The sequence below is a fragment of the Bos taurus genome, chromosome 20 (assembly GCF_002263795.3).
Source record: "Bos taurus isolate L1 Dominette 01449 registration number 42190680 breed Hereford chromosome 20, ARS-UCD2.0, whole genome shotgun sequence".
NCBI classification, from domain to species: Eukaryota; Metazoa; Chordata; class Mammalia; order Artiodactyla; family Bovidae; genus Bos; species Bos taurus.
The window spans coordinates 38,209,450-38,231,385 of NC_037347.1; the positions used below are offsets into that span (position 1 = coordinate 38,209,450).

General features: G+C 38.2%; 1 protein-coding gene across 1 annotated transcript in view; it reads left to right on the forward strand.

Annotated features, from left to right (window-relative positions):
- Nucleotides 1-21,528, forward strand: part of LOC525484 (UDP-glucuronosyltransferase 3A1) — a 37,498-nt gene extending 15,970 nt beyond the window's left edge. The window contains exons 3-7 of the mRNA XM_024981415.2: nucleotides 5,851-5,965; nucleotides 10,298-10,829; nucleotides 16,064-16,295; nucleotides 20,562-20,781; nucleotides 21,141-21,528. Of these exons, the coding sequence (XP_024837183.2) occupies nucleotides 5,851-5,965; nucleotides 10,298-10,829; nucleotides 16,064-16,295; nucleotides 20,562-20,781; nucleotides 21,141-21,417 (1,376 nt within the window). The 3' untranslated portion in view covers nucleotides 21,418-21,528. The remainder of the gene's footprint in view (nucleotides 1-5,850; nucleotides 5,966-10,297; nucleotides 10,830-16,063; nucleotides 16,296-20,561; nucleotides 20,782-21,140) is intronic.
- Nucleotides 21,529-21,936: the final 408 nt, after the last annotated feature.

Here is a 21,936-nt window from a genome sequence, read left to right on the forward strand (position 1 = left end):
TTGTAGACTTTTGGATAGCAGCCATTCTGACTGGTGTAAAATAGTACCTCATTATGGTTTTTATTTGCATTTCTCTGATAATGAGTGATCTTGAGCATCTTTTCATGTGATTGTTAGCCATCTGCATGTCTTCTTTGGAGAAATGTCTGTTTAGTTCTTTGGCCCATTTTTTGATTGGGTCATTTATTTTTCTGGAATTGAGCTGCAGGAGTTGCTTGTATACTTTTGAGATTAATTCTTTGTCAGTTGCTTCATTTGCTATTATTTTCTCCCATTCTGAAGGTTGTCTTTTCACCTTGCTTATAATTTCCTTTGTTGTGCAAAAGTTTTAATTTTAGTTAGGTCCCATTTGTTTATTTTTGCTTTTATTTCCAATATTCTGGGAGGTGGGCCATAGAGGATCCTGCTGTGATTTATGTCAGAGAGTGTTTTGCCTGTGTTCTCCTCTAGGAGTTTTATAGTTTCTGGTCTTACGTTTAGATCTTTAATCCATTTTGAGTTTATTTTTGTGTATGGTGTTAGAAACTGTTCCAGTTTCATTCTTTTACAAGTGGTTGACCAGTTTTCCCAGCACCACTTGTTAAAGAGATTGTCTTTTCTCCATAGTATATTCTTGCCTCCTTTGTCAAAGATAAGGTGTCCATAGGTGCATGGATTTATCTCTGGGCTTTCTATTTTATTCCATTGATCTATATTTCTGTCTTTGTGCCAGTACCATACCGTTTTGATGACTGTGGCTTTATAGTAGAGCCTGAAGTCAGGCAGGTTGATTCCTCCAGTTCCATTCTTCTTTCTCAAGATAGCTTTGGCTATTCGAGGTTTTTTGTATTTCCATACAAATTGTGAAATTATTTGTTCTAGCTCTTTGAAAAATATCGTTGGTAGCTTGATAGGGATTGCATTGAACCTATAGATTGCTTTGGGTAGTATACTCATTTTCACTATATTGATTCTTCTGATCCATGAACAGATCTATTAGTGTCCTCTTTGATTTCTTTCACCAGTGTTTTATAGTTTTCTATATATAGGTCTTTAGTTTCTTTAGGTAGATATATTCCTAAGTATTTTATTCTTTTCGTTGCAATGGTGAATGGAATTGTTTCCTTAATTTCTCTTTCTATTTTCTCATTATTAGTGTATGGGAATGCAAAGGATTTCTGTGTATTGATTTTATATCCTGCAACTTTACTATATTCATTGATTAGCTCTAGTAATTTTCTGGTGGAGTCTTTAGGGTTTTCTATGTAGAGGATCATGTCATCTGCAAACAGTGAGAGTTTTACTTCTTTTCCAATTTGTATCCCTTTTATTTCTTTTTCTGCTCTGATTGCTGTGGCCAAAACTTCCAAAACTATGTTGAATAGTAGTGGTGAAAGTGGGAAGGAACCCTTGTCTTGTTCCTGACTTTAGGGGAAATGCTTTCAATTTTTCACCATTGCCTCCTACCCATTTTGATGTGCTGTTTTCTTTTTTTGCTCAACAGATGCATAGTCACTCATCTAGTTCCTGGATTTCTTTCAGAGGGAATTTATCTGTATGTAGCTACAGATATGATGGGTTTATGGAGCCATCAAATAGAAGTTCAAGAGCCTCCTACATCACCATCATTTTTAAAAAACCTTTTTATTTTGTATTGGAGTATAGCCAATTAACAATGTTGTGATAGCTTCAGGTGAACAGTGAAGGGCCTCAGCCATACATATAAATGGCTGAGGCTCCCAACTCCCCTCTCATCCAGGCTGCTGCTGCGTAACATTGAGCAGAGTTCCATTGCTATACAGTAGGTCTTTTTGTTTATTCTTTTTTGAACATAGCAGTGTGTACATGTCCATCCCAAACTTCCCAACTATCCCTTCCTTCCAGTCTTCTCCCCCACCCCTGGGGCAACCGTAAGTTCATTCTCTAAGTCTGTGAGTCTCTTTCTATTTTGTAAATAAGTTCATTTGCATCATTTCTTTTTTCAATTCCACATATAAGGGATGCCATATGGTATTTCTCCTTCTGTGTCTGATTTACTTCATTCAATATGTATGTCACCATTTTGAATTGGAACTGACAACTTCATTCTTTTGTGTGTGGAGATCTAGTTTTCCCAGTATCACTTGTTGAAAAGACTTTGTTTTCTCATTGAATGGTCATGGTCCCTGGTCAAAAATGTTTTGGGGAGCTTTTTTTATATTGGTCTGCATTTCTGTTTTATTCCAGTTCCATACTATATTAATTACTGTAGCTTTCTAGTGAATTTTGAAATCAGGAAGTGTGATTCCTCTAGCTTTGTTCTTTTTCATGATTGCTTTGGCTATGCATGATACAGTGGTAAAGAATCTGCCTACCAATGCAGGAGATGCAAGAGACTCTGGTTCAATCACTGTGTCAGGAAGATCCCCTGGAATATTAAATGGCAACCCACTCCAGTATTCTTGCATGGAAAATTCCATGGACAGAGGAGCGTGGGCTATAGTCTATAGGGTCACAAACTATGGGACGTGACTGAGCATGGGTGCTTGTGTCATTGGCTATTTCAGATATTAGAGATTTCAAAGTAGTTTTAAGATGTTTTTTTTTTTTCCCCCATTACTGCAAAAGACATCATTGGGATTTTGATAGGGATTGCATTGAATCTGTAGATCATTTTGGGTGGTATTGACATCTTAACAACTGAGTCTTCCAATTCATGAACATGGAATGTATTTACATTTATTTGTCTCCTCTAATTTCTTTCAAAATTGCTTTGCAGTTTTCACTTCACAAATCTTTCAACTCTTTGGCTAAGCTAAATCCCAAGTACTTTATTCTTTTTGATGCTACTGTATTTGGAATTATTTTTGAAAATATTTTAAAGTATTCATTTATAGTATAGAAAGGCAACTGATTTTTATGTATGAACTTTTTATCTTGCTACTTTGATGAATTCACTTTTTAGTTCCAACATTTTTTGTGGAATCTTTAGGGTTTTTAACATGTAAGATTACATCATCTGTGAACAGAGATTCTTTTACTTTTCCTTTCCAATTTGGATGCCCTTTTTTCCTTCTTTGCTTCCTTTGCCTGACTACTCTGGCTACATCTTCCAGTACTATATTGAATAGAAATAGTTAAGAGGTCTCCTTGCCTTGTTACTGACCTTAGTGGAAAGTTTTCAGTCTTTCTTCACTGAGTATAATGTTTGCTATTGGTTTTTCATACATAGTTTTTATTATGTTGAGGTTCAGTTCAGTTCAGTTCAGTCACTCAGTCGTGTCCAACTCTTTGCAACCCCATGAACTGCAGCACGCCAGGCCTCCCTGTCCATCACCAACTCCCAGAGTCCACCCAAACTCATGTCCATCGAGTCGGTGATGCCATCCAGCCATCTCATCCTCTGTCATCCCCTTCTCCTCCTGCCCCCAATCTTTCCAAGCATCAGGGTCTTTTCAAATGAGTCAGCCCTTCACATCAGGTGGCCAAAGTATTGGAGTTTCAGCTTCAACATCAGTTCTTCCAATGAACACCCAGGACTGATCTCCTTTAGGATGGACTGGTTGGATCTCCTTGCAGTCCAAGGGACTCGCAAGAGTTGAGGAAGTTTTCCTTCTATTCCTAGTTTGTTGAGTGTTTTTTTTTTAATTATGAATGGATTTTGAATTTTATCAAATACTTTTTCTGCATCAGTTGAATTGGTCATGTGATTTTTGTCCTTCATTCTGTTAATCTGGTATCTTTTATCAATTGGTTTTTGTTTACTGAGGTATCTTTGCCTTCGAGGAATAAACCATTGTGTATAATCCTCTTCATATTCTGTTGAATTTTATTTGCTGCTTTTTTTTGAGGGCTTTTGTATCAATGTTTATAAAGGACATTAGTCTATAGGTTTCCTTTTTTCGTAGTGTGCTTGTCTGGCTTTCCCAGATTGGGAAAGGAGTACATCAAGGCTGGCATATTGTCACCCTGCTTGTTTAACTTATATGCAGAGTACATCATGTGAAATGTCATGTGGATGAAGCACAAGCACAAGCACAAGCTGGAATCAAGATTGCCAGGAGAAACATCAATAACCTCAGATATGCAGATGATGCCACACTTAGCAGAAAGCAAAGAGGAACTAAAAAGCCTCTTGATATAGGTGAAAGAGGAGAATGAAAAAGCTGGCTTAAAACTCAGCATTCAAAAAACAAAGATCATGGCATCTGATCCCATCACTTCACGGCAAACAGAAGGGGAAACAATGGAAACAGAGATAGATTTTATTTCCTTGGGCCCCAAAATCACGGCAGATGGTGACTGCAGCCATGAAATTAAAAGATATTTGCTCCTTGGAAGAAAAGCTATGACTAACCTCTACAGCATATTAAAAAGCAGAGGCATTACATTGCCAACAAAGGTCCATCTGGTCAAGGCTATGGTTTTGCCAGTAGTCATGTGTGGATGTGATAATTGGAGTATAAAGAAAGATGAATGCCGAAGAATTTATGCTTTTGAACTGTGGTGTTGGAGAAGACTCTTGAGAACCCCTTGGACTGTAAGGAGATCAAACCAGTCAATCGTAAAAGAAATCAGTTTTGAATATTCATTGGAAGGACTGATGCTGAAGCCAAAACTCCAATACTTTGGCCACCTGAGGTGAAGGACTGACTCCTTAGAAAAGATCCTGATGTTGGGAAAGATTGAAGGCAGGATGAGAAGGGGATGATAGAGGATGAGATGGTTGGATGACATCACCAACTCGATGGATGTGAATCTGAGCAAGCTCCAGGAGTTGGTGATGGACAGGGAAGCTTGGTGTGCTGCAGTCCATAGGGTTGCAAAGAGCTGGACACGAGTGCATGACTGAACTGTACTGAACTGTCTGGCTTTGGTATCAGGGAAATGCTGGCTTCATAAAACGAGTTTGAAAGTGTTTCCATCTGTTCAACTCTTTGGAACAATTTGAGAAGGAGTAGCATTTTGAGAAGAAGCATTTCTTCTTTAAATGTTTGGTAGGATTTACTAGTGCTACTATTGGATCCAGGGCTTGATTTTATTGAGAGATTTTGACTGCTGATTTAATTTCCTTATGACTTATAAATCTATTCAAATTTTCTATTTCTTTATGATTTACTATTAATTGGTTTTATGTCTCTAAGAATTTTAAAAATTTCATCTAGATTATCCAATTTGTTGGTGTACAGTTTTTCACATATTTCTTATAATACTAATTTCTGTATAACTGGCAATGACACCATTTTCAATTTGGATTTTAGTAATTTGAGTATTCGCTCTCTCTCTTTTTTTCTTAGTATTTCTAGCTAAATATTTGTCAATTTTATTGATCTTTTCACCCTGGAAGTTGCAAGCCCTCCATGGACTATGAGTTTCAAAATAATTATTTTAGAAGATTCTGTCAGTGCGTTTGTTGTTTAAATGGAGAGACAGATTTTTGGTGCTTCCTACTCTATCATCTTCCCAGAATCCTCCCCACTGTGTGTTGACCTAATTTTTTTTCATAGCATATATGTTTGCACAAATATATGTATATTATATATGCATTTATATATAACTTAAATACAAAGTATACCACTTACCATGTGTGTATCCTTGACTGTTTGACACCCCATTCATCTTTGTCTTCTCACCTGTTAAATGAGGAATACCTTTAATCAAAGGCTTTGAATGGAACTCTAGCAGTTTAAATTGAATAAAAGTGACTGAATATTTGTAAAGTTCTTAATAAGTATTGTCATATGATTAAAGGAATGAGAGGGCAAGAACAAATTCAAAAAGCAAACATCTAAATATATATAAAATTATTGCAATAAGTACACTATGATATCATGCTAATTTTGGTCTGAGTTATGTGACATATTAAATATTTCCCTGTTGGTGTTTTCTTAGATTTAGAAAAGGAGGAACACTCATTCCAGGTTATCAGTTGGCATTCACCTGGAGATCTTGAAAATGAAATAAGGAAACGTCTGGATTTGTTTGTGACAGAAGCTTTGCACAACAGGTAATTTATTCTCTCAATGAAAGACCTAGTATTTCAGTGATACAAATAAATGGATGGATACATGGATACTGGGAATAAGTTTAAGAGCAGTAGATGAGTTGATGGATAAATGGATGGAGAGAAGGAAGAATGATATGGGGTGGTGGGTGGATGGATGAAGCAGATGATTTTCATACTATCTAGTCTGTATATTGTCCTTTTCCCATGAAAAACATGAATTTCTACTTTTAGTTGTGGCAGATAGTTGTGAGGGATTGTTGCTCCTGGATCTTGTTGGTGATACATCACTTACAAAACTTTGTGTATACTCTCCCCAACACAGAAGGAGGGATAGACAACCTAATTTATCATTGTTGGTAAACAAACCCTACCCACCATTTTATACTTATTTTTTCTCCATTCTCCTTATATAAATTCAAGAATGGAAAAACACTCATCATGAATATTGATTTTTTTTTCATACCTTGAAATGTTGCTCTTTTAAATACATTAAAAATACCTCAAATACTTTGATGAAGCACAGTGAGAGATGAGCCTGAGAGTTTTTGTCATCACCTGGGATGTATAGAAAGTTCTTTATCTTTGACATATAAGAGGAAAGACAATATCCATGCCTCAGTTGGCTAATTTCAGTGGCTTAACCCACCCCCCTTCTTTCTTTAAAAATTCTACTCACTATCAAAGTTGTGTTCAAATCTTTTTCTTAAAACTTTCTTACTCTCTAAAACTAGAAGATCAAATTCTCTCCACTTTAAGACATCTGATCTAAAGTACTCATTTGAAACTTTGTGTTGTTAGGCCTATGTTTTTTAAGTCTATGTCTTGTTTCTTCTCTTGCAACTTGATTTCTTTGAAGACTGGTTCTACACACACACACATGTTAAATATGGTGGAATATATGGAGCACAAGGCTTCCCTGATGGCTCAGACTGTAAAGAATCTGCCTGCAATGCAGGAGACTTTTCAATCCGTGGGTCAGGAAGATCCTCTGGAGAAGAGAATGGCTACCCTCTCCAGTTTTCTTGCCTGGAGAATTCCATGGAAAGAGGAGCCTGGTGGGCTATAGTTCATGGGGACACCACACAGTGTCGTCTTGTAATCTTTTTCAATGAATCAACTTAATTTCAGATAGGATTAATGTTCTACTTTTGAGGACTTTGTACTTCTTATTTTGAATTTACCCTGATATTTGGCAATCATTCTTTATGTAGAATCTTTAAAAAATATAATAGAGGATAATTTCAGCTAATCACCGTCCCTCAACGTTGATTCTAAAGAGCAGGTAGAGATCTGAATATTGCTAATGAATTATCAACCTTATTGGCCTTCTTTAAGTGGGCTGACATGGTGTAGTGTTGTACAGGTTATGGGTTTGCTGAGCCATTGATTCTTTCAGTCCTTTGCTATACTAGGAGGCCCACAGGTCTTCAAAATACCTGTACCTGTGATCTCTGGTCACAAACATTCTTGTCTATTTCTCCCTGGGCTATACAAAAAGAATCATTTTCTTTGCAGGCAGTGATGGAAAAACATTGATGGAGAATAGTTCCTGGAATAGGGTAATAAATGGGTCTTAATTCGGTGTCAGTAAAAATTGAGCATTAACTTCTATAAATACCCCGGTGAGCATAAAGTGGAAAGGCTGTTAACAAGTTTCAAACAAAGTTTCATTTATGTTTGTTCTAAATCATTTAACTTTACATTAGAAAGATATAAATCTCATAGTGGTTTTGATTTGCATTTCTCTGATAATGAGTGATCTTGAGCATCTTTTCATGTGTTTGTTAGCCATCTGTATGTCTTCTTTGGAGAAATGTCTATTTAGTTCTTTGGCCCATTTTTTGATTGGGTCATTTATTTTTCTGGAATTGAGCTGTAGGAGTTGCTTGTATATTTTTAGATTAGTTGTTTGTCAGTTGCTTCATTTGCTATTATTTTCTCCCATTCTGAAGGTTGTCTTTTCACCTTGCTTATAATTTCCTTTGTTGTGCAGAGGCTTTTAATTTTTATTAGGTCCCATTTGTTTATTTTTGCTTTTATTTCCAATATTCTGGGAGGTGGGTCATAGAGGATCCTGCTGTGATGTATGTCAGAGAGTGTTTTGCCTATGTTCTCCTCTAGGAGTTTTATAGTTTCTGGTCTTATGTTTAGATCTTTAATCCATTTTGAGTTTATTTTTGTGTATGGTATTAGAAAGTGTTCTAGTTTCATTCTTTTACAAGTGGTTGACCAGTTTTCCCAGCACCACTTGTTAAAGAGATTGTCTTTAATCCATTGTATATTCTTGCCTCCTTTGTCAAAGATAAGGTGTCCATAGGTGCATGGGTTTATCTCTGGCCTTTCAGTTTTGTTCCATTGATCTATATTTCTGTCTTTGTGCCAGTACCATACTGTCTTGATGACTGTGGCTTTATAGTAGAGCCTGAAGTCAGGCAGGTTGATTCCTCCAGTTCCATTCTTCTTTCTCAAGATAGCTTTGGCTATTCGAGGTTTTTTGTATTTCCATACAAATTGTGAAATTATTTGTTCTAGCTCTGTGAAGAATACCATTGGTAGCTTGATAGGGATTGCATTGAATCTATAAATTGCTTTGGGTAGTATACTCATTTTCACTATATTGATTCTTCCAATCCATGAACATGGTATATTTCTCCATCTATTAGTGTCCTCTTTGATTTCTTTCACCAGTGTTTTATAGTTTTCTATATATAGGTCTTTAGTTTCTTTAGGTAGATATATTCCTAAGTATTTTATTCTTTTCGTTGCAATGGTGAATGGAATTGTTTCCTTAATTTCTCTTTCTATTTTCTCATTATTAGTGTATAGGAATGCAAGGGATTTCTGTGTGTTGATTTTATATCCTGCAATTTTACTATATTCATTGATTAGCTCTAGTAATTTTCTGGTGGAGTCTTTAGGGTTTTCTATGTATCCATTTCACACCAGTCAGAATGGCTGCAATCCAAAAGTCTACAAGCAATAAATGCTGGAGAGGGTGTGGAGAAAAGGGAACCCTCTTACACTGTTGGTGGGAATGCAAACTAGTACAGCCACTATGGAGAACAGCGTGGAGATTCCTTAAAAAACTGTAAATAGAACTGCTTTATGACCCAGAAATTCCACTGCTGGGCATACACACTGAGGAAACCAGAATTGAAAGAGACACGTGTACCCCAATGTTCATCGAAGCACTGTTTATAATAGCTAGGACATGGAAGCAACCTAGATGTCCATCAGCAGATGAATGGATAAGAAAGCTGTGGTACATATACACAATGGAGTATTACTCAGCCATTAAAAGGAATACATTTGAATCAGTTCTAATGAGGTGGATGAAACTGGAGCCTATTATACAGAGTGAAGTAATCCAGAAAGAAAAACACCAATACAGTATACTAACGCATATATATGGAATTTAGAAAGATGGTAACAATAACCCTGTATACGAGACAGCCAAAGAGACACTGATGTATAGCACAGTCTTTTGGACTCTGTGGGAGAGGGAGAGGGTGGGATGATTTGGGAGAATGGCATTGAAACATGTATAATATCATATATGAAACGAGTCGCCAGTCCAGGTTCGATGCACGATACTGGATGCTTGGGGCTGGTGCACTGGGACGACCCAGAGGGATGGTATGGGGAGGGAGGAGGGAGGAGGGTTCAGGATGGGGAACACATGTATACCTGTGGCAGATTCATTTTGATATATGGCAAAACCAATACAATATTGTAAAGTTAAAAAATAAAATAAAATTAAAAAAAAAGAAAGATATAAATCTCATGTTCAGTTTAGAATTTGGATTCTAATATTAGTATCAGATCAGATCAGTCACTACAAGCTATCAGATGCAGGATATATAAGATGGTTTTTAAAAAAAAGCAAAATCATCATCAGTATTGATGGACTCTGTCATGAAGTTACTTCCACAGCTTGGCTGGGAAATAAGACAGTTGCTCATAAGTCAGTATACAGATGAAAATAAAACAGAACATCACAGAATATATCAAATAGACACGGAACCACGAGATTTGCTACAGAGATGGCTCCCAAAGCAGAAGGACCTTGAATTGGCATGATGGTGGGTGAATTTGGATTGGTCAAAGAAAGGAGAGGGGAAGAAGTGAGTATATTTTAGGAAGTAGAAACACCTGGACCAGAGTGGTAGAGTAGAGGATATTTCTTGGACAGTAGTAAAATTGGTGGGTAAAAATAGGCTGTCAGATATGGTCTTTCTTAACTGGATATTTTCTTTGAGCTGAAGATTATCCTAAATATTGTGAAATTAAGACCTCCAGTGAGTATTTGTTATTAATTTTTTTTTCTTACAGAAAAAAATCTGAACACTTTGTAAATTTAATGGAAATACTTGGGACTCGATGCAGTTATCTGCTAAGGAGACGTGATATCATGGATTCCTTAAAGAATGAGAACTTTGACCTGATAGTTGTTGATGCCTTTGACTTCTGTTCATTTCTAATTGCTGAGAAACTCGGGAAGCTGTTTGTGTCCATTCTTTCCACATTAGTTAGCAGACTGGACTTTGGCCTGCCAAGCCCCTTGTCTTATGTTCCAGTATTTCAGTCTTTCCTAACTGACCATATGGACTTCTGGGGTAGAGTGAAGAATTTTCTGATGTCACTTGTTTTCTCTGTGGAGCAGTGGAAAATACACTCTACCTTTGACAACACCATCAAAGAACATTTCCAGGAAGGTTCTAGGCCAGTTTTATCTCATCTTCTAAAGAAAGCAGAGCTGTGGTTTGTCAGTTCTGACTTTGCCTTTGAATTTGCTCGGCCTCTGTTTCCAAACACTGTGAATGTTGGAGGCTTAATGGTCAAACCTATTAAACCAGTACCACAGGTAAGTAAAACCTGAGAGTGTGGATTTCATGCAGAGGTCTTCAGTGTAGAGTTGGTGTCTGCTCCTGCCACTGGGATCCTGGAATTTAAGTAGAGTGAGATAGGCAAAACCCCTAGTATATAACTTTTAATTTAATTTTTCTATTTTGTATTTTATTTTTCTGTTGTTAAGACACTTAATATGAGATTTACCCTCTTAACAAGTATTTAACAGTGCAATACATTATTATTGACTATAGGTGTCATGCTATATAGCAGATTTCTAGATCCTCTTCTTTCTGCTTCACTGAAACCCTGCCTCCATTGAAAAGTAGCTACCCATTTCTCCTTCCTCCAGTCCCTGGAAACCAGCTTCCACTTTTTGATTCTATGAATTTGGCTATTTTAGATACTTTATATAAGTGAAATCCTGCAGTATTTGCCCTTCTGTGACTGACATTTCATTTAGCATGAAATGAACCTCAAGATTCATTCATGTTTTCACATATTGAAAAATTTCCTTGTTTACAAAGCTAAATAATACAAACTAACTGTATGTTTAAACTGTTGTTGTTCAGTCACCAAGTCACACCCAACTCTTTGTGACCCCATGGACTAAAGGCAGGTTGAAGGCAGAAGGAGAAGAGGCTGTTTATACTACAGAGGATGTTTATTCTACATTTGCTTTAACCATTCATCTTTTGATGGACATTTAGGTTGTTTCCACATCTTGGCTCTTGTGTATAGTGCTTCAGTGAACATGGGAATATAGATATCTCTTTCAGATCATAATTCCCATTCATTTATGTATATACACAAAACTAGGATTGTTGGATTATTTTATTAGTTCTATTTTTAATTTTTCGATGATTCTCTGTATTATTTTACATAGTGACATTCCTGACAATAGTGTGTAAGTGTTGCAACTTTCCCACATTTTCAACATATGTTGGTTAATATATGCTTTATGTATTTAGGTGGAAGATCCCCTGTGGAGAAGGAAATGGCAACCCACTCCAGTATTCTTGTCTGGGAAATCCCATGGACAGAGGATCCTGGCAGGCTACAGTCCATGGGATTGTAAACAGTCGTACACGACTTAGTGACTAAACAACCAAACAACATCATGTTGGGTGCATATATATTTATAATTGTTGTATCTTCTTCTTGGATTAATCCCGCAATCATTATGTGATGTCCTTCTTTTTCTCTTATTATAGTTTTTGTTTTAAAGTCTATTTTGTCTGATGTAAATATTGCTACCCTGGTTTTCTTTTGATTTCCATTTGCATGAAATACCTTTTTCCATTCCCTCATTTTCAGTCTGTGTGTGGTTTTAGATCTGAAGTGAGTCTCTTATAAGAAGAATATATATAGGTCTTGTTTTTGTATCCATTCAGCCACTCTATGTCTTTTGTTTGGAGTATTTCATTCACTTACATTTAAAGTAATTATTGATAGGTATGTACTTATTGCTATTTTGTTAATTGTTTTAGGGTTGTTTTTGTTCCTTTCTTCTTTTTTTGTTCTCTTCCATTATAATTTGATGATTATCTTTAGTGTTATGTGTAAATTTCTTACTCTTTGTGTGTGTATCTATTATAGATTTTTGATTTGTGATTACCATGAGGTTTGTATATAGCAATCCATTATGTGATTATTTTAAGTTGCTAGTCTTAATTTCAAATGCATTTTATCAAGTCTGATTTTTTACTCCCTCTCCCCTCATAACTGCTTTCTTGCAATATATTTTACTTCTTTTTTGGTTTTATGTACATCTTAACTGCTTGTTGTGGAAATAGATGATTTTACTACTTTTGTCCTTTAGTATTCATACTAGCTTTGCATGTGGCTGATTTACTACCTTTACTGTATATTTGCTTTCACCAATGTGTTTTTCCTTTTGTAATTTACATGTTTCTAATTGTGGCCTGTTCCTTTCTGTTTTGAGAGGCCCCGTTAACATTTCTTGTAAAGCTGGGTTGGTGGTGCTGAACTCTCTTAGCTTTTTGCTTGTCTGTAAAACTTTTGATTTCTCCATCAAATCTAAATGAAAGTATTCTTGTTTGTAGATTTTCCCTTTCATCACTTTAAATATGTTGTGCTACTCCCTTCAGGCTTGCAGAGTTTCTGCTGATGAATCAGCTGATACCGTTACGGGAGTTCCTTTGTACCTAACTTGCTGTTTTTCCCTTGATGCATTTATTGTTCTCTCCTTAACTTTTGCCATTTTAATTACAGTGCGCATTGGTATCGTCCTCTTTGAGTTAATCCTTTTTGGGACTCTCTGTGATTCCTGTACATGGGTGTCTATTTCATTTCCCAGATTAGGGAAGTTTTCAGCTATTATGTCCTCATAAATGTTCTCTGCCCCTTTCTCTCTCTCTTTTCCTTCTGGACCACTATAAAGTATTAGTATGTTTGATATTGTCCCCAAGGTCTCTCAAACTGTCTTCACTTCTTTTGATTCTGTTTTCTTTCCTGTTCAGCTTCAGTGATTTCCATTACCCTGTCTTCCAGTTCACTGATCCATCCCTCTGTATCATCTACTCTGTCAGTTCCTTCTAGTGCATTTTTTCACTTCAGTTAGTGTATTTTTCACCTCTATTTGGTACTTCTTCATATTTTCTAACTTTTTGTTAAAAACTTCTAACTTCTCAGTTTGTTTATCCATTCTTCTCCTGAATTCTATGATCATCTCTATGATCATCATCTTGAATTCTTTTCTTTATTTTGGTAGATTGCTTATATTTACTTCACTTAACTCTTCTGGTAGTTTATCTTATTTATGAAAACTTGCTTGGATCATATTCCTCTGAAACTTCATTTTGCCTAATTTGCTATTTTCATTTCTATGTACTTGTTAGGTTGGTTACTTTTCCTGACCTTGGGGAAGGGATCTTTTGTAGGAATAATCCCATATGTCACAGCAGTGTACACCCCTCTCCCTGCTTACCAGAGCTATATTTTCTAGGACTGTCCCTTGTGTGGGCTGCATGGATTCTTCTGTTGTGGCAGGTTGACTACTGTGGATGGTCTGGTAGGTGTTGACTTGACCCTGGTCCAGTTGGTTGCCAGGCCTTGCTTTGTGGGGCAGTTGGCAAGCTGCTGGTTGGCAAGGTTGGGTCATGATGCCACTGACTGCAGAACCCCAGGGGATCCTGGAGCTAATGCTGGCTGACTGGCCACAACCAGTTCTTTTTAACTTCTAGTGAAAATCCTGGTTAAAGCAGTAAGACCAAAAAAAAAAAAAAAAAAGGAACAAAAATCATATATATTAGGAAGGAAGAAATGAAACTGTTTTTATTCACAGATAACAGGATGGTCCATGTAAAAATCAAAAAAAGTCAAGAAAAAACTCTTGGAACTAATTAGTAATTATAGCAATGTCACAGAATATACGTTTAATGTACCTTTCCTATATACCAGCAATAAACAGGGGGAATGTGAAATTTAAAACATAATATTATATGTTGCATGCATACTCAGTTATGTCCAACTCTTTGAAACCCCATGAACTGTAGCCCACCAGGCCTTTCTGTCCATGGGATTATTCAGGCAAGAATAATCATTTACCTTCTCTAGGGAATATTCTTGACCCAGGGATCGAACTTGCATCTCTTGTATCATCAGGCAGATTCTTTACCACTGCACCACCTATATTAGCATTCTGCAAAATGAAATACTTAAAAATAAATCTAATAAAATATATATAAAATTTATATGAGAAGACATACAAAACTCAGATGAAAAAAATCAAAGAACTAAATAAATGGAGAGATATTCCATGTTAATGGATAGGAAGACTCAGTATTGTCAAGATGTCAGTTCTCTTCAGTTTGATCTAAAGATTCATTGTAAATCCCAATCAAAATCTCAGTAAGTTATTTTGTGAATATTGACAAACTGATCCTCAAATTTGTATGGAGAGGCAAAAAGCTTGAAGAGCTAATGCAATATTGAAGATGGAAGAACTGACATTACTCAACTTTACCACTTACTGTGAAGGACAGTAATCAAGACAGTGTGGTTTTAGAAAAAGAATAAACAAATAAGATGCACATGAATTTAGTCAACTGATGTTTGACAGTGGATTAAAGGCAATACCATGGAGAAAAGATACTTTTCAACAATCAGTGCTGGAGCAACTGGACATTTACTTGCAAAAAAATTGAATCTAAACCCAGACCTTACCTTCTCAACAAAGATTAACTAAAAAATGGGTAATATACTTAAATATAAAATGGAAAAGTATAAAATGCCTAGAAGATAACATAGGAAAACATCTAAATGAAATAGAGTCTGGTGATTACTTTTTAGACATAAAACCTAGGATATATTCTATGAAAGAAAGAGTTAATAAGTACATTAAAAGAGTTAATAAGTATGTTAAATTGAAATTAAAATTATCTGTCCTGAGAAAGACCTTGTCAAGAGAATCAGGAGAGAAACCATAGATTGGAAAGAAATATTTGCCGAAAACCTACCTGGTAAAGACTGATGTTAAGAATATACAAAGAATACTTAGAACTCAACAACACACAAAAAATCAATTAAAAAATGGTCCACAAACCTTAACACATACCTCAACAAAGAAGCTATACAGGTTTCTAAAAAGAATATGAAGAAGACACACAGCAGAATATTCTCCCAGCATGTCTACCTCAGTCCCCAGAAGGCCCACCAGGCCCTAATGGGCCAGGACGGCAGACTGCACTCCCCCAGGCTCTAGCTCCTCTGATCTGACATTTGAATACTCCTGAATGACCATGTCTGCCTGGATCTAGAATGAGGGTTGAGGATGACTCTGGTACTGGGGTCATGTTTTCAATGAAGAAAGAGATTCCCACCACTTCAACTTTCCTCTTCCATAAAACATTGTGATACACGAAAGCTCTGGGTTGAGACATGGGTGCTGCAGTCTTAAGTACCTCATGTGCAATGTGCACCATTATGGTGGCTGGTTACCTAAAGCTCTCTTCACATCCATTTGTGAGTGAGTATTTAAAGTGTTTATATGGGAAAATGTGTCCCAAGGTTTCATAAAAATTTCTTCAAGGCCATCTATCCAGAGGATCTGAGCCTGGTGCAGAGGGCACTGAGCTGTCTTAGAGGCTATGAGAACAGTTTCAAGGCAGTGAACTCTAACTGTTAACAGGAGAGTATGTTCAGTAAATAGATGATTTTCATCTTTTGGCTGTCTAGGCTTTCCCTGACAACATTATTCACCTCCTTTCCTTTCCTACCTCTCTCCAGGAACTTGAGAATTTCATTGCCAAATTTGGAGACTCTGGTTTTGTCCTTGTGGCCTTGGGCTCCATCGTGAGCAGATATCAGTCCCAGGAGATTCTTAAGGAGATGAATGCTGCCTTTGCTCGTCTCCCTCAAGGGGTGATTTGGAAATGTAAGCCTTCTCATTGGCCCAGAGATGTCAAATTGGCAGCAAACGTAAAAATCATGGACTGGCTTCCTCAGAATGACCTCTTGGGTAAGGACTTTCCAAGTCTACTTCTCTCGTCCTTATGTTATCTTTGGGGTTCATTAGGGTTCTGACATCTAGTTAGGCAGTCCTGTTCACATGAGAAGAAGCAGCTGATAAATGAAGGTAAGTATTCCAAGGAATGGAACAGCCAAACTGGAGTTGTTGAGAAATCAAGCTATACTTCCAAAATGTCCCAAACAGCATTTCCTCTTCTTCTCCATTTCTGATACCTGCAGCTGGAAGTGGTATCACTTCCAGTTTATTTTGACCATACCTTATCTGGCACTAAAGAGGGTTGCTCAAACACAATCCAAGATGATTTGTCAACAGTTTGTCTGAGAACTCATATAAGGGGGCATATTGTCACTGTCTCCCATGGTCTCTTGAACCCTTGTTCAGCCACGTTTTTTGTTGTTGCTCAATTGCTACGTCATGTCCAACTGTTTGCAATCCCAAAGACTGTAGCATGCCAGGTTCCTCTGTCCTCCACTATCTCCCAGAATTTTCTCAAATTCATGTCCATTGACTTGGTGATGCTATTGAACTACCCTCTGCCACCCCATTCTCCTTTTCAGCCACGTGCCATTATACAAACATATATCTACACATATTGATACATTCTCCTTAGTACCACAGGTGTGAGCAACTCATACCTTTACAAAGTTGATGCTGGTGGTGTCTGAGGGTGTGCTATAATGTCTACATGCCAAACTGAGTAATCTCATAGCTGGTGATTTGGTTCAGCAAATCCTTTGGTAGTTGAGAGCTCATTACATCCAAAAAGGTTTTCTTTGTCTCTTTACTGTTTTTTGGATACTCCTCACTGTCACATTGACTGAATCAGAGGGTCATAGCCAAAATTGTGGTTCAAAAACATATTGGGGAATTTAAGATAGAGAGTTCTGAACACTGACTTAAGAAGGCATGGGGTAGGGAAAAGAAGTCCCCCTTCCAAAGAAACCAAGTGGATTCTGATTCACATCCCTATTGAGAGGCAGAGTTTGAAATGAACTCTTCACTAACACTTGTTTTAGTTTTCTGTCAATAAGGGTATAGACTCAAAAATGACAGAATGATCTCAGTTTGTTTCCAATACAAACCATTCAGTATCACAGTAATACAAGTCAATGCCCCAACCACTAATGCCAAAGAAGCTAAAGTTGAACGGTTCTATGATAACCTACAAGAATTTCTAAAACTAACACCAAACAAAGATGTTCTTTTCATCTTAGGGGATTGGAATGCAAAAGTAGGAAGTCAAGAGATACCTGGAGTAACAGGCAAGTTTGGCCTTGAAGTACAAAATGAAGCAGGGCAAAGGATAACAGAATTTTGTTAAGAGAATGCACTGGTCATAGCAAACACCCTCTTCCAGCAACACAAGAGACAACTCTACACATGGACATCACCAGATAGTCAATACTGAAATCAGACTGATTATATTCTTTGCAGCCAAAGATGGAGAAGATCTATACAGTCAGCAAAAACAAGACTGGGACCTGACTGTGGCTCAGATCAGAAACTCCTTATTGCCAAATTCAGTCTTAAATTGAAGAAAGTAGGGAAAACCACCAGGCCATTCAGGTATATCCTAAATCAAATCCCTTACGATTATACAGTGGAAGTGACAAATAGAATAAAGGGACTAGGTCTAATAGAATGCCTGAAGAACTATGGATGGAAGTTCGTGACATTGTACAGGAGATGGTGATAAAAAGCATCCCCAAGAAAAAGAAATGCAAAAAGGTAAAATGGTTGTGTGAAGAGGACTACAAATAGCTGAAAGGCAAAGGAGAAAAGGAAAACTATATCCAACTGAATGCAGAGTTCCAAAGAAAAACAAGGAGAGATAAGAAAGCCTTCCTCAGGGATCAGTGCAAAGAAATAGAAGAAAACAATAGAAAAGGAAAGACTAGAGAGCTCTTCAAGGCAATTTGAGATACCAAGGGAACATTTCATGCAAAGATGGGCACAATAAGGACAGAATAGTATGGACCTAAGAGAAGCAGAAGATATTAAAAAGAGGTGGCAATAATACACAGAAGAACTATACAAAAAAGATCTTCATGACTCAGATAACCACGATGGTGTGATCTCTCACCTAGAGCCAGACATCCTGGAATGTGAAGTCAAGTGGGCCTTAGGAAGCATCACTAGGAGCAAAGCCAGTGGAGGTGATGGAATTCCAGCTGAACTATTTCAAATCCTAAAAGATGATCCTGTGAAAGTGCTGCACTCAATATGTCAGCAAATTTGGAAAACTTAGCAGTGGCCACAGGACTGGAAAAGGTCAGTTTTCATTCCAATCCCAAAGAAGGGCAATGCCAAAGAATGCTCCAACTACCACACAGTTGCACTCATTTCACACACTAGCAAAGTAATGCTCAGAATCCTTCAAGCTAGGCTTCAACAGTACATGAACCAAGAACTTCCCAGATGTTTAAAGTTGGATTTAGAAAAGGCAGAGGAACCAGAGATCAAATTGCCAACATCTGTTGGATCATAGAAAAAGCAAAAGAGTTCCAGAAAATCATCTACTTCTGCTTCATTGACTACACTAAAGCCTTTGACTGTGTGGATCACAACAAACTGTGGAAAATTCTTAAAGAGATGGGAATATCAGATCACCTTACCTGTCCCCTTGAGAAACCTGTATGCAGGTCAAGAAGCAGCAGTTAGAACTGGACATGGGACAACAGACTGGCTCAAAGGAGGAAAGAAGTAGGTCAAGGCTGTATATTGTTACCCTGCTTATTTAACTTATATGCAGAGTACACATGTGAAATTCCAGGATGGATACAGCAGAAGCTGGAATCAAGATTGCTGGAAGAAATATCAATAACCTCAGATATGCAGATGATACCACCTTTATGGCAGAAAGCAAAGAGGAACTAAAGAGCCTCTTGATGAAGGTGAAAGAGGAGAGTGAAAAAGCTTGCTTAAAACTCAACATTCGAAAAACCTAAGATCATGGCATCCAATCCCATCATGTCATGGCAAATAGATGGGTAAACAATGGGAACAGTGACAGACTTTATTTTCTTAGGCTCCAAAATCACTGCAGATGGTGACTGTGGCCATGAAATTAAAAGATGCTTGCTCCTTGGAAGAAAAGCTATGACAGACCTAGGCAGCATATTAAAAAGCAGAGACATCACTTTGCCTACAAATGTCCATATATGGTTTTTCCAGTAGTCATGTAGGGATGTGAGAATTGTATCGTAAAGAAGATTGAGCACCGAATAATTGATGCTTTTGAACTGTGGTGTTGGAGATGACTCTTGAGAGCCCCTTGGACTGCAAGCATATCAGTCAATCCTAAAGGAAATCAATCCTAAATATTCATTGGAAGGACTGATGCTGAAGCTGAGGCTCCAATGCTCTGTCTACCTGATGCAAAGAGCCGACTCATTAGAAAAGACACTGATGCTGGGAAGGATTGAAGGCAGGAGGAAAAGGGGCAACAGAGGACAAGATGATTGGATGGTATCACCAACGTGATGGATATGAGTTTGAGCAAGCTGTGGGAGATGGTGAAGGACAGGGAAGCCTGGCATGCTGCAGTCCATGGCATCGCAAAGAATTGTACACGACTGAGTGACTGAACAACAACAAAAGTAAGGGTGGGGTAGGCAAAGAGGAACTGGAAATAATGAAACGTATGGTCCATTATTCCCTACCTTAAAGATTTCTCATAAAATTGAGGAGAAAATACTTGTAGTGTTAAGTTTTATAAATGCCACATGAGTTGTTATGTCAATGATAGTGTTAAGAATTCAGATAAATGAGAAATGAATGGGTAGTGGAGAAAAGAGGGAGAGACCTAGAGAGCAAAAGATCAAGTGAGCTAAAGACAAAGAGACAGAAAGAGAGAGAGAGAGAGAAACAGAGACATAGAGAATGACTGTGTGAGAGAGTAATAGAGAGAGAACAGAGATGAGAAGCAAAGAGACAGGGTAGAGATGGATGGATGGATGGATGAATAGGTTGGGGGAGGAATGTGCCTTGCTTTATCACTCTTCTCTGAAGCTTTCCCAGGGTTCTGAGTCTTAGATGGATTAGGGCTGAGGTGAGAAGTTTCTGTACAGAGACAAGAGCAGAATCTGTGTCTTAGAATATTCACCCTTGAATGTGTCCTGAGGTAAGTCAGTAAATTCATTTTTTTACAGCATGTTGAGATCCCTTTTTACATTTTTTTCGCCCTTGTTACTTTCCTTTTTGTCCGGAAACTTTCATCCTGAGGTGTCCTGCTCTCTTTCTAATTTGCAACAGCGCACTCTCACATCCGTCTTTTTGTCACTCATGGTGGGATGAATAGTATCATGGAGGCCATCCATCATGGCGTGCCCATGGTGGGGATTCCTGTCTTTGAAGACCAGGATGAAAACCTGCTCCGAGTAGAAACCAGAAAATTTGGTGTCTCTATCCAGTTAGAGCAGATGAAGGCTGAGACATTGGCTCTGAAGATGAAGCAAGTCATGGAAGACAAGAGGTGTGCAGCTCTTGGGGCTTGTGGTTCCTTAATGCTTGATGGAGGCGTAAGCCATGATGGGCACCACGTGGGTCTTATTGCAGTAAAAGCTGAAACTTCCAGGACACAGAATAATATGGGTGTACTTTTATATGTTAGCACTTTCAGCACTAATCATGGGTCTTTGCATGCAGGAATCAATTTGAACTTTTCAAGCAGACCCAGTTGGACAGTGGCAAGACCAGGCCAACAATTTTCCTTGAAAGGAAGTTTTCTGTGCCTATGGTAGAAAGTGTGTGTGTGCATGTGTGTGTGATACAAGGTCTCTAAGAATTCTGAGACCACTTGAGTTAACAACTCCCCTCTGTCTCTGCTGACAGGTACAAATCTGCCGCAGAGGCCGCCAGCATCATCAGACGCTCACAGCCCCTGACCCCTGCCCAGCGGCTGGTGGGCTGGATCGACCACATCCTTCAGACAGGGGGTGCAGCCCACCTCAAGCCCCATGCCTTCCAGCAGCCGTGGTATGAGCAGTACCTACTGGACGTCCTCTTGTTCCTGCTGGTGGTCACCCTGGGCACCGCGTGGCTCTGTGGGAAGCTGCTGGGTCTGGTGGCCAGGTGGCTGTGTGGGGCCAGGAAGCTGAAGAAGGCCTGAGGCAAAGTGGAGCCTTGGAGAGGGTGTGCTGGGGAGCCACTGGCTCTTTGAAGTCTTCCCCCAGCACTGTACTTGCCTCCTCCCCTTCACTCTTACTTGATGATAGAACACGCATTTCCCTTGCTTTTTGTCTCTGTTTAGAAATCTTTATGAAGAACGCTTGGGGTGCTTTTTAAGGATACTGCGGTAAAGAATACATCACATGCAATTTACCATTTTAATCATTAAGAAGTAGTTCAGTGGCATGAAGTACATTCACTCAGCTGTGCAAACATCATTATCCTCCAATTCCAGAACTCTACTCATCTTTCCAAACTAACATTCCACACAGGTTAAATGATACCCCGCCCCCCAGCTTTCCTTAACCACCATCAAGGTTCTAGCAGCCCATGTCTACTTTTGTGTCTGAATCTACACTTGAGCTTCTGGATTGCCCCAACCAAGGGACGCCTCTCCTCAGCCCAGCCTGCTCCTTCCTCCCTTGTGATCCCTGCACATGGTGCTCTGATCACTCAGCCT